The sequence below is a fragment of the Somniosus microcephalus genome, chromosome 8 (assembly GCF_052327205.1).
Source record: "Somniosus microcephalus isolate GS21.2 chromosome 8, FLI_Smic_1.0, whole genome shotgun sequence".
Classification (NCBI taxonomy): Eukaryota; Metazoa; Chordata; class Chondrichthyes; order Squaliformes; family Somniosidae; genus Somniosus; species Somniosus microcephalus.
Genome location: NC_140994.1, coordinates 257,816,198 through 257,835,376, shown reverse-complemented (window position 1 = coordinate 257,835,376; position 19,179 = coordinate 257,816,198). Strand labels below are relative to the sequence as shown.

Genomic DNA, 19,179 nt, shown 5'->3' with positions numbered 1-19,179 from the left:
CAGCCGCTCGAGTCTGTTCTGCCATTCAATTGGATGGACTGATCTGTTCCTCAACTCCATTTACCTGCTTTTGCTCCATAACCCTCGATATCTTTACCTAACAAAAATAATTTTGGGCAGTTAACAAACGTGCGAGTTCCAAACAACATTCAGTACTCAAAAGGGTTAATCTGCGCCATTTCATCTCAGTATTTTCAAAAAGATGTTTCAGTCTTGAAAACTCCAATTGTCTTCCAGCATCCACAGCCTTTTGGAGGGAGAGTGTTCCAGATTTACTGAGATCGATGGATTTTTGGATTCGAGGGGAATCAAGGGATATGGAGATTGGGCAGGAAAGTGGAGTTGAGGTCGATGATCAGCCATGATCTTACTGAATGGCGGAGCAGGCTCTCGAGGGGCCGTATGGGCCTGATCCTACTTATGTTCCTATATTTCTACTACCCTTTGCTTGAAACAATGCTTCCTGATTTTACCCCTGAATGGCCTGGCGCTAATTTTAACATTAATCCCCCCCGCCCCCACCCCTATTCTGGATTTCCCTAACAGAGGAAATAGCTTCTCTGTATCTGCCCTATCGAATCAATTTATCATTTCAAACAACTTGCTTAGATCAGCCCTCACCCATCCCGACATGCACTTGGGATGGGTGAGGGCTGACTCCAGGGAGTTAACACGCAGTAGGTTATATACTATTTGAAGTGAATTACCTCATCCTTTAGTTGACTAATTTCTTTCAGCAGTTTCTTGTTATCAGTCTCCACCTGGGTTTTATCCGTTTCTAGCGCCTGTTGCTTTGTTTGTTGCTCAGAGAGCTTCACTTCAAAATCGGTTTCTTTCTTCCTAATTTCCACCTGTAGCTCATGTCGAGTTGTTAACTCCAAATCAAGCTGTTTAAAAGGGGGGAAAAAAAACAAATATTTATTAAAAACAGAACATAGGATCGTACAGCACGAGGCTGCAATTTGGCCCATCATGCCTGTGGTAGAGCTATCCGATTAGTCCCACTCTCCTGCTCTCTCCCCATAGCTCTGTATATAGGATTAAAAACTAAAACTATATGGAAAGGGGTGGCGTGAAAGAGAATTAATAAGATTGGTGGGGGAAATTGGCAGACACATATTGCACTGACCACCACTGAACCATGATAAGCTTATGAGGAATTGTCCATTCCTGTTAACATGCAGGCTTTTAATAAAACTTTAAAAAGCAAAAATAGGTACTGAGCCATAAGGCCAGCAAAGTTGGCGGTTTGATCTGTGGTGATTGAGGATGTCAACCAGAATGGCAATAGGAACACTCCAATTAGGCAGAGCATCCTTAGGTTAGGGAGGGGGGGGGGGGGGGGGGGGAGCGCAGGGGGTAATCCAGCGCTCCTATTCCTAACAACTGTCCGGCGGCGTCTGTGGGAAAGTGGAACATGGAAAATGCATATAAGATCGGGCTCCACTGCAAAGTGGCACTCCCACCATGGTCGCATAGTCTACCGACACTCAATGTCACGTACGGAGATTGGCCACTTGTGTGAAGCATCAGAGCCCAGGCGGTACTGATGGAACTATACTCCGTAGAAGTTTGTATCATCAAGGGAGGAGGGAATAAAAAGGGAGGGGAAATACTGACATGAGCCCAGGCTGGCAAAACATTAGTCATCTTGAGAAATGATAAGGTGGTGGAAAAACAACGGGGAGTTCAAGAGACATGATGTGCACATCAGAATAGTCAAAAGATTGGAGTGGGGGGGAACAAAGAGAGAAAGAAACAAACAGAGAGAGCGTGACAGAGAAAGAGGGAGAAAGAGATAATAAGAACGAGATAGGAGAGAGATAAAGGAAAAGGAAAAAAAAAGACAAATAGAAAGAGAAACAAATATATGCTAAAAATAACCCTCTTATAAAAGTAAATATGGTGTACCTAGCTCACAATAAAGGTGTAAAGGCAGAAGTATTTTCAATTACTCTGGGTTAGTTCGGTTTAGTATATTTCCTTCCTGAGGATATATATAGTAAAAGCACCTCATGATAATGGAGGCTACACCAGAATGACTGGGCATCTTTATCAGTCTCCTATTTCAGCTGTTCCTTCCCGACTGCATTATTCCACTGAGGTCAGTGAAAGCAGGCTCGATACAATCAAGTCAATGCCACAGAATATAAAGTGATGGATGATCCTGGTTTTTACAGCCTCTTAAATCATTCAGAATTTGGCAGCTCGCTCCAAACCGTCTCATGTTCACCTATTTTCCCAGCTGACTCACTCCTTCCATCCCAGCCTGGTTTATTTCACAGGAGCAGCTGATTGATGTCATGCCTTCAGCCCAGACTATGGGACTATCTTGCTACAGATCGCCCGGTCCGGATGGGATGCATCCTAGGTCTCTGAGGGAAGCAAGGGTGGAAATTGCAGGGATAGTGGCCACGCTCTTCCAATCCTCCTTAGATACAGAGGCGGTGTCAAAGGACTGGAGGATTGCAAATGTTACACCCTTGATCAAAAAAGGGAGAAGGATAAAGCTGGCAATTACAGGCCAGTCAGTTTAACGGCAGTGGTGGGGAAGGTTTTAGAAACAATAATCCGGGAGAAAATTGCCACTTGGACAAGCAAGGACAGCCAGCACAGGTCTGATAAGAGAAAATCGTGTTTGATTACCTTGATTAAGTTTTTTGATGAGGTAGCAGAGAGGGTGGATGAGGGCAGTGCAGTTGATGTTGTGTATATGGACTTTCAAAAGGCATTTGATAAAGTACCACATATTAGGCTTGTTAGCAAAATTGAAGCCCGTGGGATAAAAAGGCCAGTACAGGTAGACTACCCTTTATCCGAAAACCGAAACCCTCTAAAAACCAAAGGTTTTTTCAGTCAGAGTAAGTCGTGCGCACGACATGACCAGAGTGGCGCACGACTTACGCTGAGCAGAGGATCAGCGTAAGTCGTGCGCACGACCCCCGCGCCGACCCCGACCCCCGCGGACCCCCGCCGACCCCGACCCCCGCGGACCCCCGCCGACCCCGACCCCCGCCGACTTACGCTGAGCAGAGGGTCAGTGTAAGTCGTGCGCACGACCCCCCCGCGGAACCACCTGACTCTCTTCCAAAGGCTCGAAAGCAACGAGAGCTCTGAGCCCGCGGCGGTGCCGGCCCCTGTTCCGACCGAGCAAGACGACCTGTTGGTGGAAATGCGGAACTTCATTGCATTCCAGGCTAGCAGCGACGGACAAGCCACGACTGCGGACCCCCCCGCGGACCCCTGCCGACGCCGACCCCCGCCGACCCCGACCCACCTTCCGAAATCCGAAATTTTCCGAAAACCAAAACACGGCTGGTCCCGAGGTTTTCGGATAAAGGATAGTCTACCTGTAGCAGCCTGGATACAACATTGGCTAAGGGATAGAATACAGAGTTGTGAATAGTTTTTTTTGGACTGGAGGGAGGTATACAGTGGCGTTCCCCAAGGTTCGGTGCTAGGACCACCGCTGTTCTTGATATATATTAATGGCTGGGACTTGGGGGTGCAGGGCACAAGTTTGAAATTTGCAAATGAAAAGAAACTTAGAAGAGTAGTAAACTGTGAGGAAGATATAAATAGACCAGGACCCGAGTCCATAATCTAGGCCAGCAAGTCCGTGCAATACCGTGAATGCTGCAAATGCCACGGTTTGGATAAGAAACATAGAAGATAGGAGCGGGAGTAGGCCATTCGGCCCCTCGAGCCTGCTCCGCCATTCAATGAGAACATGGCTGATCATCCAAATTCAGTACCCTGTCCCTGCCTTCTCCCCATATCCCTTGATCCCTTTAGCCTTAAGAAATATATCCAACTCCTTCTTGAATATATTTAATGAATTGGCCTCAACTGCCTTTTGTGGTAGAGAATTCCACAGGTTCACCACTCTCTGGGTAAAGAGGTGTCAAACCGAGGTCCTGTCTGCCTGCTTAGGTGAACGTAAAGGATTTTGCTACACTACTAAAAAGGAGGGTATTTTCCCCTGTGTGCTAGCCCACATTCATTCCTCCGCCAACGCCACCAAAACTGGCCATTTGTGGGATGCTGCTGCACGCAAACTGGTTAGAATCATAGAAACTTACAGCACAGAAGGAGGCCATTCGGTCCGTCGTGCCTGTGCTGGCTCTTTGAAGGAGCAGTCGAGCTCAGTCCCACATCCCTGCTTTTTGTCAGTAATCCTGCAAGTTCCTCATCCTCAAGTACCGGAATTTCTCCTCATCTATCCTCTAGATCTATTGCCAATGAGTTAAACCTATGGGCCTAGAAATTCGGGGTGCCAAGATCGCCTGGGCGCCGGAATTACTGCTCCGGACGGAGCCGCTTGCGCCAGCCCTATATTCAGTTTCAGCGCCCCAAACGGAAGCGGGGCGCTGCTCGAAGTGCCCCGCGTCCCTCTTGGGGCGCTGCAAATGAATATCGCAACGCGACGTGCCACAGCGCCACACGCTGCGGCACGGCGCCATGCGGTACTGCAGGCCTTCCACCCCTTCTTAAAGGGGAGGGGCCTGCACCAGCGCGATCGGAGATCGCGAGTGCCGACAAAAGAGCCCGGCACACAGCCGGCACTGCCCGGGGGGGATCAGGAGGCCGGGGAGGGCGGCGCGAGGTGGTGCTGGCAGGCAGCCAGCGAAAAAAATGGCTGCCCCGCACCTCCCCTTTAATTAGCGCCACTACCGCCACAGGTAGGCCCCGCTGAACCGGTCACGAATTGCGACCGGCGCTACAGGGGTGGGGGGGGGGCGCGACCCAATATCGCGTTCGGGGCGGTAGCGGGGCGCTGCGCATACCGATGATGTCATCGGTGGCGGCGCAGCGCTACAGGCTAACGCCGCCATTAGCGCCCTGCTAAATTTCGCGGGAGGCGTGGCCAGTGGCGCTAAAACCACTAGGTGCCCTCTTTAGGCGCTAACTGGTGGCGCAGCCCACTGAATTTCTAGGCCATGATCTCTAGCTATTGATCCACTCGCCAGAGGGGACAGTTTTTCTCGATCAACGCCGCTCATCATCTTGAAATCCTCCAATAGGGCACCTTCTCTGTTCCAAGGATAACAGTCCTAACTTCTCCAACCTCTCCTCATAACTGAAGTCCCTCATCCCTGGTAACCTCCTGATAAACCTCCTCTGTAGCCTTTCTAAGGCCTTTACATCTTTCCTGGTTGTCACATTTGCCTGCACAACAGTGTTGGCTGTGAGGGCCTCGGGATACTTCAAAAGCACATGGCAGGGACGGTATAAACGCAAGCCTCTTTTCCTTTCTTGAAGGGATGAAAACAGGGGGGGGAATTCGGCAATTTTCACAGCATACCACCCGTATTCCACATCTAGCGTGCTTCCAATACAAAAAATATATATAAATTGTCAGAACCTTCGATCAGATGCATCAATAAACAATGCAGGCAGCGCTGATAAAAGGTCATCGACCTGAAACGTTAACTCTGTTTCTCTCTCTCTCTCTGCCTGACCTGCTGAGTGTTCCCAGCATTTTCTGTTTTATTTTTCAGATTTGCAACATCTTGATTTTGAATAAACAATGCATCTTAGCGGTCATCGAATCAACGTCTGAATTAAAGAGAGAGAGCGAGCAATGCAGGGATTTTGTGCAGCGGATGCAGACCAGAATCACCTTGTAATGAAATTACAGCGGTCAGTCAGAAATATGCCAGCATCGACAACTAAATTAATTATTTTTTAAAATGAAAATGTACCGTGTTATTTCCTACGCACTGCTACAGCTAACCTTTTTTGCCAAACTATTAAATACAAACACCGTTTTATAAAACTATCAGCGGCCAGCTGGTTGAGTGTTCCGACAGGCGTGTTATTAAAAGCCTGACATCACCACAGCTGATTGTGGGTGGGCCTGTCTATCTCGCACTGTACAAAGGCCATATTTACCTTCAAAACTAAATCAACTTTCTTTTCTGCTGCATTACCTTTTTTTCCAGATCTGTGGCTTTGGTTTCGCTGATTTGCACTTTGGTTTTGTCAATCAAGTGGTCTACAAAATAGAAGCCCAGCAAAGTGTTGTTAGGCACCTCCAATCTGTCACATTGTGCGGTTCCAATATTGGAACAAAATACAGAGAAGTGCTTACATTTCTACAATATCTTACATCATTGATAAGCCTCAAAGCACTAAACACAATGAATTACTTTTACCGTGCTGTGGCTGTTATATAGGCAAAATAAAATCAGAGGAAAATAATCCGAAAATGTGTTTACCTATTAAATGTTCGACATCCAGAGTAAATTTTCTGCATTTGAAGTCGGGGTCAGATCCATTTTTCTGCAGGACTACCTGAGACACACATTCATCTAAAAGCTTGTAATACTGCGGCCTGCAAACAAACAGGAAATGTTAGTCAAGTAATCCCTCTTAGACTTCAACACCTTCAGTTTTTTTTAAAAATAAGCTAACCTGCACAGAGCCGTGACTCAGTGGGTAGCTCTCTCTCTCGCCTCGAAGTCAGAAGGTTGTGGGTTCAAGCACCGCTCCAGAGACTTGAGCACAAAGTCCAGGCCGGCACTCCCTGTGTGGTACCGAGAGAGTGCGGCACTGTCGGCAGGGCCGGCACTCCCTGTGTGGTACCGAGAGCGCGCGGCACTGTCGGCGGGGCCGGCACTCCCTGTGTGGTACCGAGAGAGTGCGGCACTATCGGAGGGGCCGGCACGCCCTGTGTGGTACCGAGAGAGTGCGGCACTGTCGGCAGGGCCGGCACTCCCTGTGTGGTACCGAGAGAGTGCGGCACTATCGGAGGGGCCGGCACTCCCTGTGTGGTACCGAGAGCGCGCGGCACTGTCGGCGGGGCCGGCACTCCCTGTGTGGTACCGAGAGAGTGCGGCACTATCGGAGGGGCCGGCACTCCCTGTGTGGTACCGAGAGAGTGCGGCACTGTTGGCGGGGCCGGCACTCCCTGTGTGGTACCGAGAGAGTGCGACACTGTCGGCAGGGCCGGCACTCCCTGTGTGGTACCGAGAGTGCGCGGCACTGTCGGCGGGGCCGGCACTCCCTGTGTGGTACAGAGAGAGTGCGGCACTGTCGGAGGGGCCGGCACTCACTGTGTGGTACCGAGAGAGTGCGGCACTGTCGGAGGGGCCGGCACTCCGTGTGGTACCGAGAGAGTGCGGCACTGTCGGCGGGGCCGGCACTCCCTGTGTGGTACCGAGAGAGTGTGACACTGTCGGCAGGGCCGGCACTCCCTGTGTGGTACCGAGAGTGCGCGGCACTGTCGGCGGGGCCGGCACTCCCTGTGTGGTACAGAGAGAGTGCGGCACTGTCGGAGGGGCCGGCACTCCTTGTGTGGTACCGAGAGAGTGCGGCACTGTTGGCGGGGCCGGCACTCCCTGTGTGGTACCGAGAGAGTGCGACACTGTCGGCAGGGCCGGCACTCCCTGTGTGGTACCGAGAGTGCGCGGCACTGTCGGCGGGGCCGGCACTCCCTGTGTGGTACAGAGAGAGTGCGGCACTGTCGGCGGGGCCGGCACTCCCTGTGTGGTACCGAGAGAGTGCAGCACTGTCGGAGGGGCCGTCTTTCGGATGAGACATTAAGCCGAGGCCCCCGTCTGCCTGCTTACTATTCTAAGAGCAAGGTATTTCTCCCCAGTGTCCCGGGCAACATGTATCCCTCAACCGGCATCACTAAAATAGATAGCGCATGGCTTTTTGTGGGAGCTTGCTGTGCGCAAATTGGCTGCTGCGTTTCCTGCATTACAACAGTAACGACACTTCAAAAGTACGTCATTGGCTGTAGAGCGCTTTGGGACGTCCGGAGGTTGTGAAAGGCACTATAAAAATGCAAGTTACAGGAAACTCCCTTTTAACTGGCACCTAAATATCCAGAAATCTCTCTTCACCGGCAAAATTCAGGAGTAGGTTCAGGTAAGTTTTACTATATATTAGTGGCCATGTAACCGGGACTCCTGGATCTGTGGCCGTGCAACAGGGACTCCTGGACCTGTGGCCGTGTAACCAGGACTCCTGGACCTGTGGCCGTGTACGGGGCTCTCATACCTTGGTAAGTATACCTCTCTGTAATCCGGACTTTTTGATCAACCGGCAGCACACCGGTCCCGTCGGTGCCAGATAAAAAAAGAGTTTCTTGTATTTTTTTTTAAATCGGCAGAAATGACACATTTTTGTTGACGTGACGGAAACTTGTACTGTCAAGCCACTATTCAAATAAGCCAGGATCTAATTGAATGGGGGAACAGGCTAGAGGGGCTGAATGGCTTTACTCCTCTTCCTATGTTCCTACACTAACACGGACTTCAATTACTGATTTGTAAATTGGGACAAAGAACGCAGCAGTACTAATGGTGGTAATGAATGTAGTAGTAAGGAAAACGATCCACTACTGCCATAACCAGTTAAATTCAGGCCCCCCACCACCCCCCCCACATTAGCCTAAGCCTCCTTGCCCGGCACGAGCAGGCAACATTTACAGGCAGCTTCTGGTCCTTCTGCTTGAACCAGTGGTCTAAATATTAGTCACTGCTCGCAACAGAAATCCAGAAAACCCTGCTCCTGGGACTAGGGACAGGGTCACTGGCAAGGCTTGGAAGCTAAGCAGAGCCAGGCCTGGTTAGTACCTGGAGGGGTAACCATCAGGGAAGACCAGGTGCAGAAGGTCACGGAAGGAGCCCCGAGGAGGGGCGGTTGGTGAGAAGGTCACGGAAGGAGCCCCGGGAGGGGCGGCTGGTGAGCAGGCCCGGGCGTTGGGCTGAAGATAGGAGGAATGGTGGAAATGGAATGGCGGCGCGCACAGACACACCGGCTTTGCTTCTCCCAGGACGGTGCTATTTACGTTTAATGTTAATGTTATTTGTACAGGACTCATGGGAGCTTGCAAGATCACATTTCGTTGTACAATGAAAATAAAGTTGAATTATTATTTTAAATATTTCAGTCTGTCAAGCTATTAATAACAGTCAATATTTCTAGAGGCCAGGTTTGATTGATCATCTGTGCAGTGGAAAGTGCAATACAATTATTCTATGTTCCTTGACCTGGGAAGGGAAGAAAAGGACACAAGCCATCAAACCAGGGTTGTTCTTCCTGATCACGGCCCATCTATTCACCCTGGGAAATGAGGCTTGGCTGTGACATCATCTACACCAGGAACTGCTGCCAACATTCACTCCCTGAGTTCGCCCATGAAAAATGGTTACACGGGTATGAGATAATCAAGGGCAAGTAGCGCCCACAGAACTGCACCCCAGAAAGTATTAGCGCCTTTAGGGGGGCAGGGGAGACACGAAAATATTCCTCATTAGGTTTTGTGCCACTTTATAGTCAACAAGTTCGTCGATTAACCCAAATCGCCACAAGCACGCTGGGTGAAAAAGTTCTCAACCCCCCTTTTTTGAAAAATTTGTTTCTGGGATGTGGGCGTCACTGGCAAGGCCAGCATTTATGGCCCATCCTTAGTTGCCCCTTGAGAAGGTGGTGGTGAGCCGCCTTCTTGAACCGCTGCAGTCCGTGTGGTGAAGGTGCTCCCACAGTGCTGTTAGGGAGGGAGTTCCAGGATTTTGACCCAGCGACGATGAAGGATCTAACTGGATGAAAAATGACGAGGAAAAATATTTTTTTCAGAATAGCCACAATCACTTTAGGTGGTCTCCAATGCTACTAAACAGCCGAGGACTTATTTCTCTTTCGGTGTCCTGATTGGCGTGCAAAAACTCAGCACTCTGCTCAGCTCCCCAGGGTTTAGAATGGGACCACGCTGAGCATCATAAACCGTGTCGCAGCCCTGGACTACACACAGAACGTCTGGTAATAGACCATCAACTCCATCCAACCCAGATATTACATAGAATTACACAGGAGTCTACAGCACAGAGACAGGCCTAACTACTCTATGCCGGCATTTATGCCCCACACGAGCAAACTCCCACCCCTCTTCATCTCACCCCATCAGCATTTCCTTCTATTACTTTCTTCCTCATGTGCTTATCTAGCTTCCCCTTAAATCCAACAGAAAATGCTGGAAAAACTCAGCAGGTCAGGCAACATCCATGGAGAGAAATTTGAGTTGACGTTTCGGGTTGGACCCTTCTTCAAAACTGGAAAGAAAAGAAACTGGATCGAAGGCAGGGCTGCGATCAGACAAAAGCATAAAAGAAACAAAAGAAGTAAAAGAGATTAGAAGCTAGATGAGATGGTAATAGGCTGGGATTAGGTGTAAAGTGTACTGGCAGGGCAAAAGATAGCTGCCAGGTGTGAGAAACAAAAGGAAAGGGGGGGGGGGGGGAAAAAAGGAGTGGAACAATTACAAGAGAAAATGAAATGGGGGCCGAGCTTATGATGTGAAATTGTTGGACTCGATATTGAGTCCGGAAGGCTGCAGACTGCCTAATCGGAAGATGAGGTGCTGTTCCTCGAGTTTACGTTGAGCTTCCGTGGAACAATACAAGAGGCCAAGGACGGTGAGGTCCGAGTGGGAATGGAGCGGTGAATTAAAATGACAGGCGACCGGAAGCTCGGGGTCACCCTTACGGACTGAACGGAGGTGTTCCACAAAGCTTCTTTTCTTTCCAGTTTTGAAGAAGGGTCCAACCCGAAACGTCAACTCAAATTTCTCTCCACGGATGTTGCCTGACCTGCTGAGTTTTTCCAGCATTTTCTGTTGTTATTTCGGATTTCCAACATCTGCAGTATTTTGCTATCCCCTTAAATCCATATGTGCTGCTCGCCTGAACTACTCCCTGTGGTAGCGAGTTCCACATTCTAACCACTCTCTGGGTAAAGAGGTTCCTTCTGAATTCCCTATTGGATTTACTGGTGACTAGCTTATATTTATGCCCCTAGTCTTGGTATCCTCCACAAGTGGAAACATCTTCTCTACGTCCTATCTTATAAAACCCTTTCATAATCTTAAAGACCTCTATCAGGTCACCCCTCAGCCTTCTCTTTTCTTGAGAAAAGAGCCCCAGCCTGTTCGTCCTTTCCTGATAAGTATATCCTCTCAGTTCTGGTATCAACCTTGTGAATCTTTTTTTTTACACCTTCTTCAGTGGTTCTGGTACAGCCACGTATACAATTGGCTAATCACACAATCTCCTGGGAGGGGTAAGACAGATGAGGAAAAAAACGTGAGCCTAATTTAGATATAGCTCTGGTAAATTCCCCAAGGCAATCAAGCAGAGCCCCAGGAGGCCACAGTAAGCCAGAAATCCTTGTAACCTCAGTGAACCCACAACCTGAGCTCAGGCGGTCAGCTGGTGTGTGCAAAAAGACAACTTGCAAACAACAGAGGACCAGGGCAGACTGGTGAAATGGGCAGACACCAATGTTCCCTTTAAGTTTTTTTTTGGGGTGTGCGGCCCCTTTAAAGGGGCTGCAGGGCCCATCCAAAAAATACGCACATGCGCGGTTCTTCCAAGTTAAAAGCCGGTGAGCCGGCTGCGCGGGAGCTGCAGAGCGTACCTTAAAGGGAACATTGGCAAACACATGGCAGATGAAATTTAACACCAGAAGTGTGAAGTGCTGCATTCTGGTAGGAAGAATGAGGAGAGGTAATATAAATTAAATGGTACAATTTCAAAGAGACGGCAGGAACAGAGAGACCTGGGGGTGAATGGACACAAATCTTGGAAGGTGGCAGGACAAGCCGTTAAGGCTGCTAAAAAGGCATCGGTAATCCTGGGCTTTATAAATAGAGGCAGAGAGTACAAAAGCAAGGAAGTTATGCTAAGCTTTTATAAATCACTGGTTAGGTATTCTGCGGCAAGTGTCTCACCTCCTGACTCCCCAAAGCCTTTCCACCATCTACAAGGCACAATTAAGGAGTGTGATGGAATACTCTCCACTTGCCTGGATGAGTGCAGCTCCAACAACACTCGAGAAGCTCGACACCATCCAGGACAAAGCAGCCCGCTTGATTGGCACCCCATCCACCACCTTAAACATTCACTCCCTCCACCACCGGCGCACCATGGCTGCAGTGTGTACCATCTACAAGATGCACTGCAGCATCTCGCCAAGGCTTCTTCGGCAGCACCTCCCAAACCCGCGACCTCTTCCACCTAGAAGGACAAGGGCAGTAGGCGCATGGGAACACCACCACCTCCAAGTTACACACCATGCTGACTTAGAAGTATATCGGCCGATCCTTCATCGTCGCTGGGTCAAAATCCTGGAGCTCCCTCCCTAACAGCACTGTGGGAGCACCTTCACCATACGGACTGCAGCGGTTCAAGAAGGCAGCTCACCACCACCTTCTCAAGGGCAATTAGGGATGGGCAATAAATGCTGGCCTTGCCAGCGATGCCCACATCCCATAAACAAATAAAAAAAACATAGAAGATAGGAGCAGGAGTAGGCCATTCGGCCCCTCAAGCCCGCTCCGCCATTCAACGAGATCATGGCTGATCATCCAAATTCAGTACCCTGTCCCTGCCTTCTCTCCATATCCCTTGATCCCCTTAGCCTTAAGAAATATATCTAACTCCTTCTTGAATATATTTAATGAATTGGCCTCTACTGCCTTCTGTGGTAGAGAATTCCACAGGTTCACCACTCTCTGGGTGAAGAAATTCCTCCTCATCTCTGTCCTAAATGGCTTACCCCTTAGCCTTAGACTGTGACCACTGGTTCTGGACTCCCCGACCACCGGGAACATCCTTCCTGCATCTAGTCTGTCCAGTCCTGTTAGAATTTTATAAGTTTCAAAGAGGTCTCAGCTGAAGTATTGTGGGACACCACACTATATAAGAAGGATGTCAAGACCTTGAAGAGGGTGCATACGTTTACCAGAATGGTACCAGGGATGATGGGCTTCAATTACAGGGAGAGACTGGAGAAACTGGGATTGTTCTCCTTGGAGCAGGGAAAGTTAAGGGGGGAGTTAATAGAGGTGTTCCAAACTATGAAGAGCTTTGATAAAAGTAAATAAGCAGAAACGGTTTCCACTAGCAGGAGGGTCAGTAACCAGAGGACACAGATTTAAGATAATTGGCAAAAGTACCAGAGGGAAGATGGAGATTTTTTTTTTTTTTTTTTTTTTTAAAAACACGGTGGCCTAGAAATTCAGTCGCGTTTGCGCCCACTTATTGGCTAAAGAGTGGTTTGCGCCGGAAGTTTTTTAGTGCCCGAAATTCAGTTGGTCCCTAAAATCGGCGTTAGCCGGTAGTGCTGCGTCGGCACCGATGACGTCATCGGTGTGCGCAGCGCCCCGGTTCCAACGCGATTCCGTGCCAACGGCCAAATTCAGTTGCGGCTGCCTCGCCCGTAAACAGCGTTTGAAAAACGGGGCCTTGCAGCTCCGAGAGGCCGGCGCATAAAGGTGGAGGGGCGGCCGGCCGCTTTCCCGGCGGCCGCCTGGCCGCACCTCCCTCCCCGGACTCCTGCACCACCCCCCCCCCGCGGCATTGGTGTCTGACTCCCGCGAGCCCGGCACTTCTCCGTGGTGCCGGGCTCATTTGCCGGGGGAATCCAGCGGCGATCTCACGGCTGCAGGCAGCTCCTCCTTAAGAGAAGGAGGAGGCCTGCAGTACCCCAGCCTGCCGCACCGCATCGGGTGCCGCAGCGGCAGCTGGACGCCTGAAATTGACTTTCATCGCCCCAAGCGAGGCGGCCAAACCCTGCAATAGCGCCCGCCTCAGTCTTGGGGCGCCGCAACTGAATTTCAGGCGGGCGCTACGGGAATCCGGGCGAGCGCTAAATTTCGGGCGCTAAAGACCTGGTGCGGCGATAGCGAATATCTAGGCCAGTGAGTTATGATGATCTGGAATGCGCTGCCTGAAAGGGCGGTGGAAGCAGATTCAATAATAACTTTCAAAAGGGAATGGGATAAATACTTGAAAAGGAAAGAATTGCAGGGTTATGGGAAAGGGGTGTGGGACGAATTGGCGAGCTCTTTCAGAGGGCTGGAAAGAAACTTGGAGTGGGAGGGGGAGGATCCAGTTGTCGTGGTCCATGTTGGTACAAACGACGTAGATAGGACAAGGAAGACGGTTCTGTTAAAGGAGTATGAGCAGCTAGGGGTCAAATTAAAAAACAGAACTTCAAGGGTAATAATCTCTGGGTTATTACCTGAGCCACGAGCGAATTTGGCTAGGACAAATAAAATTAAAGAGTTAAATGCGTGGCTCAAAGACTGGTGTGGGAGAAATGGGTTTTGCTTCTTGGGACACTGGCACCAGTACTGGGACAGGAGGGAGCTGTTCTGTTGGGACGGACTCCACTTGGCCAGTGCTAGGACTAGAGTCCTGGCGAATCATATAACTAGGGCTGTAGAGAGGGCTTTAAACTAATTAGTGGGGGGGAGGTTTCTAGAGAGCAAATAATAGAAATGACAACAGAGAAGGTCATAGACTTAGGTAGCAGTGGGGGAATTAAAAAACAGAATGTGTCAGGAAGGGACAGAAGGTATGGAGTAAAAGGTAAAGTACTAAAAAGGGAAAAAAACAGGAACTAAGTGTTACAAAACATATTTGAAAGTTCTTTATCTGAATGCACGTAGCATTCGTAACAAAATTAATGAGTTAACGGCACAAATAATGACATATGGGTATGATCTTGTGGCCATTACAGGAACATGGCTGCAGGGTGACCATGACTGGGAATTAAGCATACCAGGTTATTTAACAATCAGGAAGGACAGGCAGGATGGGAGAGGAGGTGGGGTGGCTATGTTAATAAAGGAAGGAATCACTATAATAGAGAAATGATATTGGGTCAAAGGAGCAGGATAATGAAACAGTTTGGGTGGAGATAAGGAATAATAAGGGGAAAAAAACACTAGTGGGTGAAGTCTATAGGCCTCCGAACAGTTGCAACTCTGTTGGACGGAGTATTAATCAGGAAATAGTTGAGGCTTGTAATAAGGGAACAGCTATAATTATGGGGGATTTTAATTATCATATTAACTGGACAAATCAAATTGGGCAGAGCAACCTTGAGGATGAGTTCATTGAGTGTATTAGGGATGGGTTTCTTGAGCAGTATGTGACTGAACCGACCAGGGGGCAAGCAACCTTAGATTTGGTCCTGTGTAATGAGACAGGATTAATTAAAAATGTCCTAGTAAAGGATCCCCTTGGAATGAGTGACCATAACATGGTTGAGTTCCATATTCAATTAGAGGGTGAGAAGGTTGGATCTCAAACAAGCGTGCGGAGCTTGAATAAAGGAGACTATGAAGGTATGAGAGCGGAATTCATTAGAGTGGACTGGGAAAATAGATTAAAGGGTAAGACGGTACATGATCAGTGGTGTACATTTAAGGAGTTATTTTACAACTTCCAAAAAAAATATATTCCACTGAGGAAAAAAGGGTGTAAAAGAAAAGATAGCCATCCGTGGCTAAGTAAAGTAATTAAGGATAGTATCCGACTAAAAACAAGGGCATATAAGGTAGCCAAATCTAGTGGGAGGATGGAAGATTGGGAAGTCTTTAAAAGACAGCAAAAAATAACTAAAAGATTGATTAAGAAAGGGAAGATAGGTTATGAAAGTAAATTAGCAAAAAATATAAAAACAGACAGTAAAAGTTTCTATAGTTATATAAAAAGAAAAAGGGTGGCTAAAGTAAATGTTGGTCCCTTGGAGGATGAGACCGGGAAATTAATGGTGGGAAACATGGAGATGGCAAAAACACTGAACAATTATTTTGTATCAGTCTTTACAGTAGAGGACACTAAGAATATCCCAACACTGGACAAACAGGGGGCTCTAGGGGGGGGAGGAACTAAATACGATTAAAATCACTAAGGAAGTGGTACTCGGTAAAATAATGGGACTCAAAGCGGATAAATCCCCTGGACCTGATGGCTTGCACCCTAGGGTCTTGAGGGAAGTAGCGGTAGGGATTGTGGATGCATTGGTAATAATTTTCCAAAACTCACTGGACTCAGCAAAGGTCCCAGCAGATTGGAAAACTGCTAATGTAACACCCTTATTTAAAAAGGGTAGTAGGCAGAAGGCTGGAAACTATAGACCTGTTAGCCTAACATCTGTGGTTGGTAAAATGTTAGAGTCCATTATTAAGGAGACAGTAACGGGACATTTGGATAAACATAATTTAATAGGACAAACTCAGCATGGTTTCATGAAGGGGAAGTCATGTTTGACAAATTTGCTTGAGTTTTTTGAGGAAGTAACATGCAGGGTGGATAAAGGGGAACCAGTGGACGTAGTGTATTTAGACTTCCAAAAGGCATTTGACAAGGTGCCACACAAAAGATTATTGCTCAAGATAAAAAATCACGGGATTGGGGGTAATATTCTGGCGTGGGTGGAGGATTGGCTCTCTAACAGAAAGCAGAGAGTTGGGATAAATGGTTCGTTCTCAGATTGGCAACCAGTAACTAGTGGTGTTCCGCAGGGGTCAGTGTTGGGTCCCCAACTCTTTACAATCTATATTAACGATTTGGAGGAGGGGACCGAGTGTAACATATCAAAGTTTGCAGATGATACAAAGTTGGGACGGAAAGTAGTGAGTGAGGAGGACATAAAAAACCTGCAAAGGGACATAGACAGGCTAAGTGAGTGGGCAGAGATTTGGCAGATGGAATACAATACTGGAAAGTGTGAGGTTATGCACTTTGGCAGGAAAAATCATAGAGCAAGTTGTTATCTTAATGGCAAGAAACTGGAAAGTACTGTAGTACAAAGGGATCTGGGGGTCCTGGTGCATGAAACTCAAAAAGTTAGTATGCAGGTGCAGCAAGTGATTAAGAAGGCCAATGGAATGTTGGCGTTTATTGCTAGGGGGATGGAATATAAAAACAGGGAGGTATTGCTGCAGTTGTACAAGGTATTGGTGAGACCGCACCTGGAATACTGCATACAGTTTTGGTGTCCATACTTAAGACATACTTGCTCTCGAGTCAGTACAAAGAAGGTTCACTCGGTTAATCCCGGGGATGAGGGGGTTGAGTAGATTGGGACTCTACTCATTGGAGTTCAGAAGAATGAGAGGCGATCTTATTGAAACATATAAGATTGTGAAGGGGCTTGATCGGGTGGATGCGGTGAGGATGTTCCCAATGATGGGTGAAACTAGAACTAGGGGGCATAATCTTAAAATAAGGGGCTGCTCATTCAAAACTGAGATGAGGAGAAACTTCTTCACTCAGAGGGTGGTAGGTTTGTGGAATTTGCTGCCCCAGAAAGCTGTGGAAGCTACATCATTAAATAAATTTAAAAGAGAAATAGATAGTTTCCTAGAAGTAAAGGGAATTAAGGGTTACGGGGAGCGGGCAGGAAATTGGACATGAGTCTAGGTTCGGAATGGTCATGGCCCTGTGGGTAGTGCAGTGGGCCCAGGGGCCGTGTAGCCTTGTTCTGCTCCTACTGTGTTCTAATTCTGTGTTAGATTTCAGGAGATGGTTTTATTCCTGTTCCTGGCTGGGGTGGAGATCGCCTTTACAGAAGGTAAGTACTGTAGAAAATATATGGACAGAGTGATCTCCTGGAAGAATTTCGATCGCCTAGATGGGTCGGAGAGGAATTTCCCAGATTTTTTTCTCCCAAATTGGCCATTGGGTCTTTATATGGTCTTTCGCCTCTCCCGGGAGATCACATGGGTTCGGGTAGATGCAGAGTGATAGAAGATTTGAGGTTAGGATCAGATCAGCCATGATCTTATTGAATGGTGGAGCAGGCTCGAGGGGCCGATTGGCCTACTCCTGCTCCTATTTCTTATGTTCTTAGAGCTGGCACAGGCACGACGGGCCGAATGGCCTCCTGCTGTGCTGTAAGATTCCATGATTCTAAAACAGCAAAGCGCTGGTTTTCTGCAGGCAGTCGGTGAGCGTTGCTAATCTGAATAACCATCGGTTTCCACGGAAAAACTAAAACGATATACTTCAAGGGCGGCTGACAGAAAAAAATAAATCCTGCAGCGATCCTTCCATTAGGAAATAAAAGCTAAAACAGTTGAAAGACAGCGACGCACGCTGAGGAGGTAACATTCAGAACACAAAGTTTACTGGGAATGAGCGATCGAATCTACACAGGGTTGCCAAGTGCTGAATCTGGCTTCTTGCACTCCTACCTCACTGTGCATCAATTCAAGGTCCTCACGGTGACGGGGATTTGGCGGCAGCTGCTCAGTAAACAGGACGTGGCCGGATGATTGAGAAATGAAATCATTTTTCCACATTCAGCTCAAACTTGATTTTAACTATCATCCTCCCCTGTTTAAGGGAACAATCGTTTCCTGGAAGCAACTGCTTTGTATTATTAAAACCAAAACAATTGCCAAAAAAAAGAGTGCCTATTTCGAAATACTGATACAAAGCACTGTAGAAAGCCGTTCTTCCAAACACCTCAAGGAATTGTGAATGCACGGCACACGGTCTGGTACTCGGACGTACAGATGCGTTGCCGGGACAATATTAATCCCTCAAACAACATCACTAAAAAACAGCTTATCTGGTCATTATTTCATTACTGTTTATGTGAATGTGCTTTACAGCCAATGAAGTACTTTTGGAGTGCAGTCACTGTTATAGCGCAAGAAACACGGCAGCCAATTTGCGCGCAGCAAGCTCCCACAAACAGCAAACATAGAAACATAGAAGATAGGAGCAGGAGTAGGCCATTCGGCCCCTCGAGCCTGATCCGCCATTCAATGAGATCATGGCTGATCATCCAAACTCAGTACCCTGTCCCTGCTTTCTCCCCATATCCCTTGATCCCTTTAGCATTAAGAAATATATCCAACTCCTTCTTGAATATATTTAATGAATTGGCCTCAACTGCCTTCTGTGGTAGAGAATTCCACAGGTTCACCACTCTCTGGGTGAAGAAATTCCTCCTCATCTCTGTCCTAAATGGTTTACCCCTTATCTTTTTTTTTATTCATTGATGGGATGTGGGCGTCGCTGACTGGCTTGGCCTGCATTTAGTGCCCATCCCTAATTGCCCTCGAGAAGATGGTGGTGAGCCGCCGCCTTGAACCGCTGCAGTCCATATGGTGTAGGTACACCCACAATGCTGTTAGGAAGGGAGTTCCAGGATTTTGGCCCAGCGACAGTGAAGGAACGGCGATACAGGTCCAAGTCAGGATGGTGTGTGGCTTGGAGGGGAACTTGTAGGTGGTGATGTTCCCATGCGTCTGCTGCCCTTGTCCTTCTAAGTGGTAGAGGTCGCGGGTTTGGAAGGTGCTGTTGAAGGAGCTTTGGCGAGTTGCTGCAGTGCATCTTGTAGATGGTACACACTGCAGCCACA

General features: G+C 48.2%; 1 protein-coding gene across 1 annotated transcript in view; it reads right to left on the bottom strand.

The window, feature by feature from the left end:
- diaph1 (diaphanous related formin 1) overlaps positions 1 to 19,179 on the bottom strand; it is a 432,569-nt gene that overhangs the window by 252,488 nt on the left and 160,902 nt on the right. The window contains exons 13-15 of the mRNA XM_085995955.1: positions 6,222 to 6,337; positions 5,934 to 5,998; positions 708 to 887 (exon numbers count right to left, since the gene is read on the bottom strand). Of these exons, the coding sequence (XP_085852081.1) occupies positions 708 to 887; positions 5,934 to 5,998; positions 6,222 to 6,337 (361 nt within the window). The remainder of the gene's footprint in view (positions 1 to 707; positions 888 to 5,933; positions 5,999 to 6,221; positions 6,338 to 19,179) is intronic.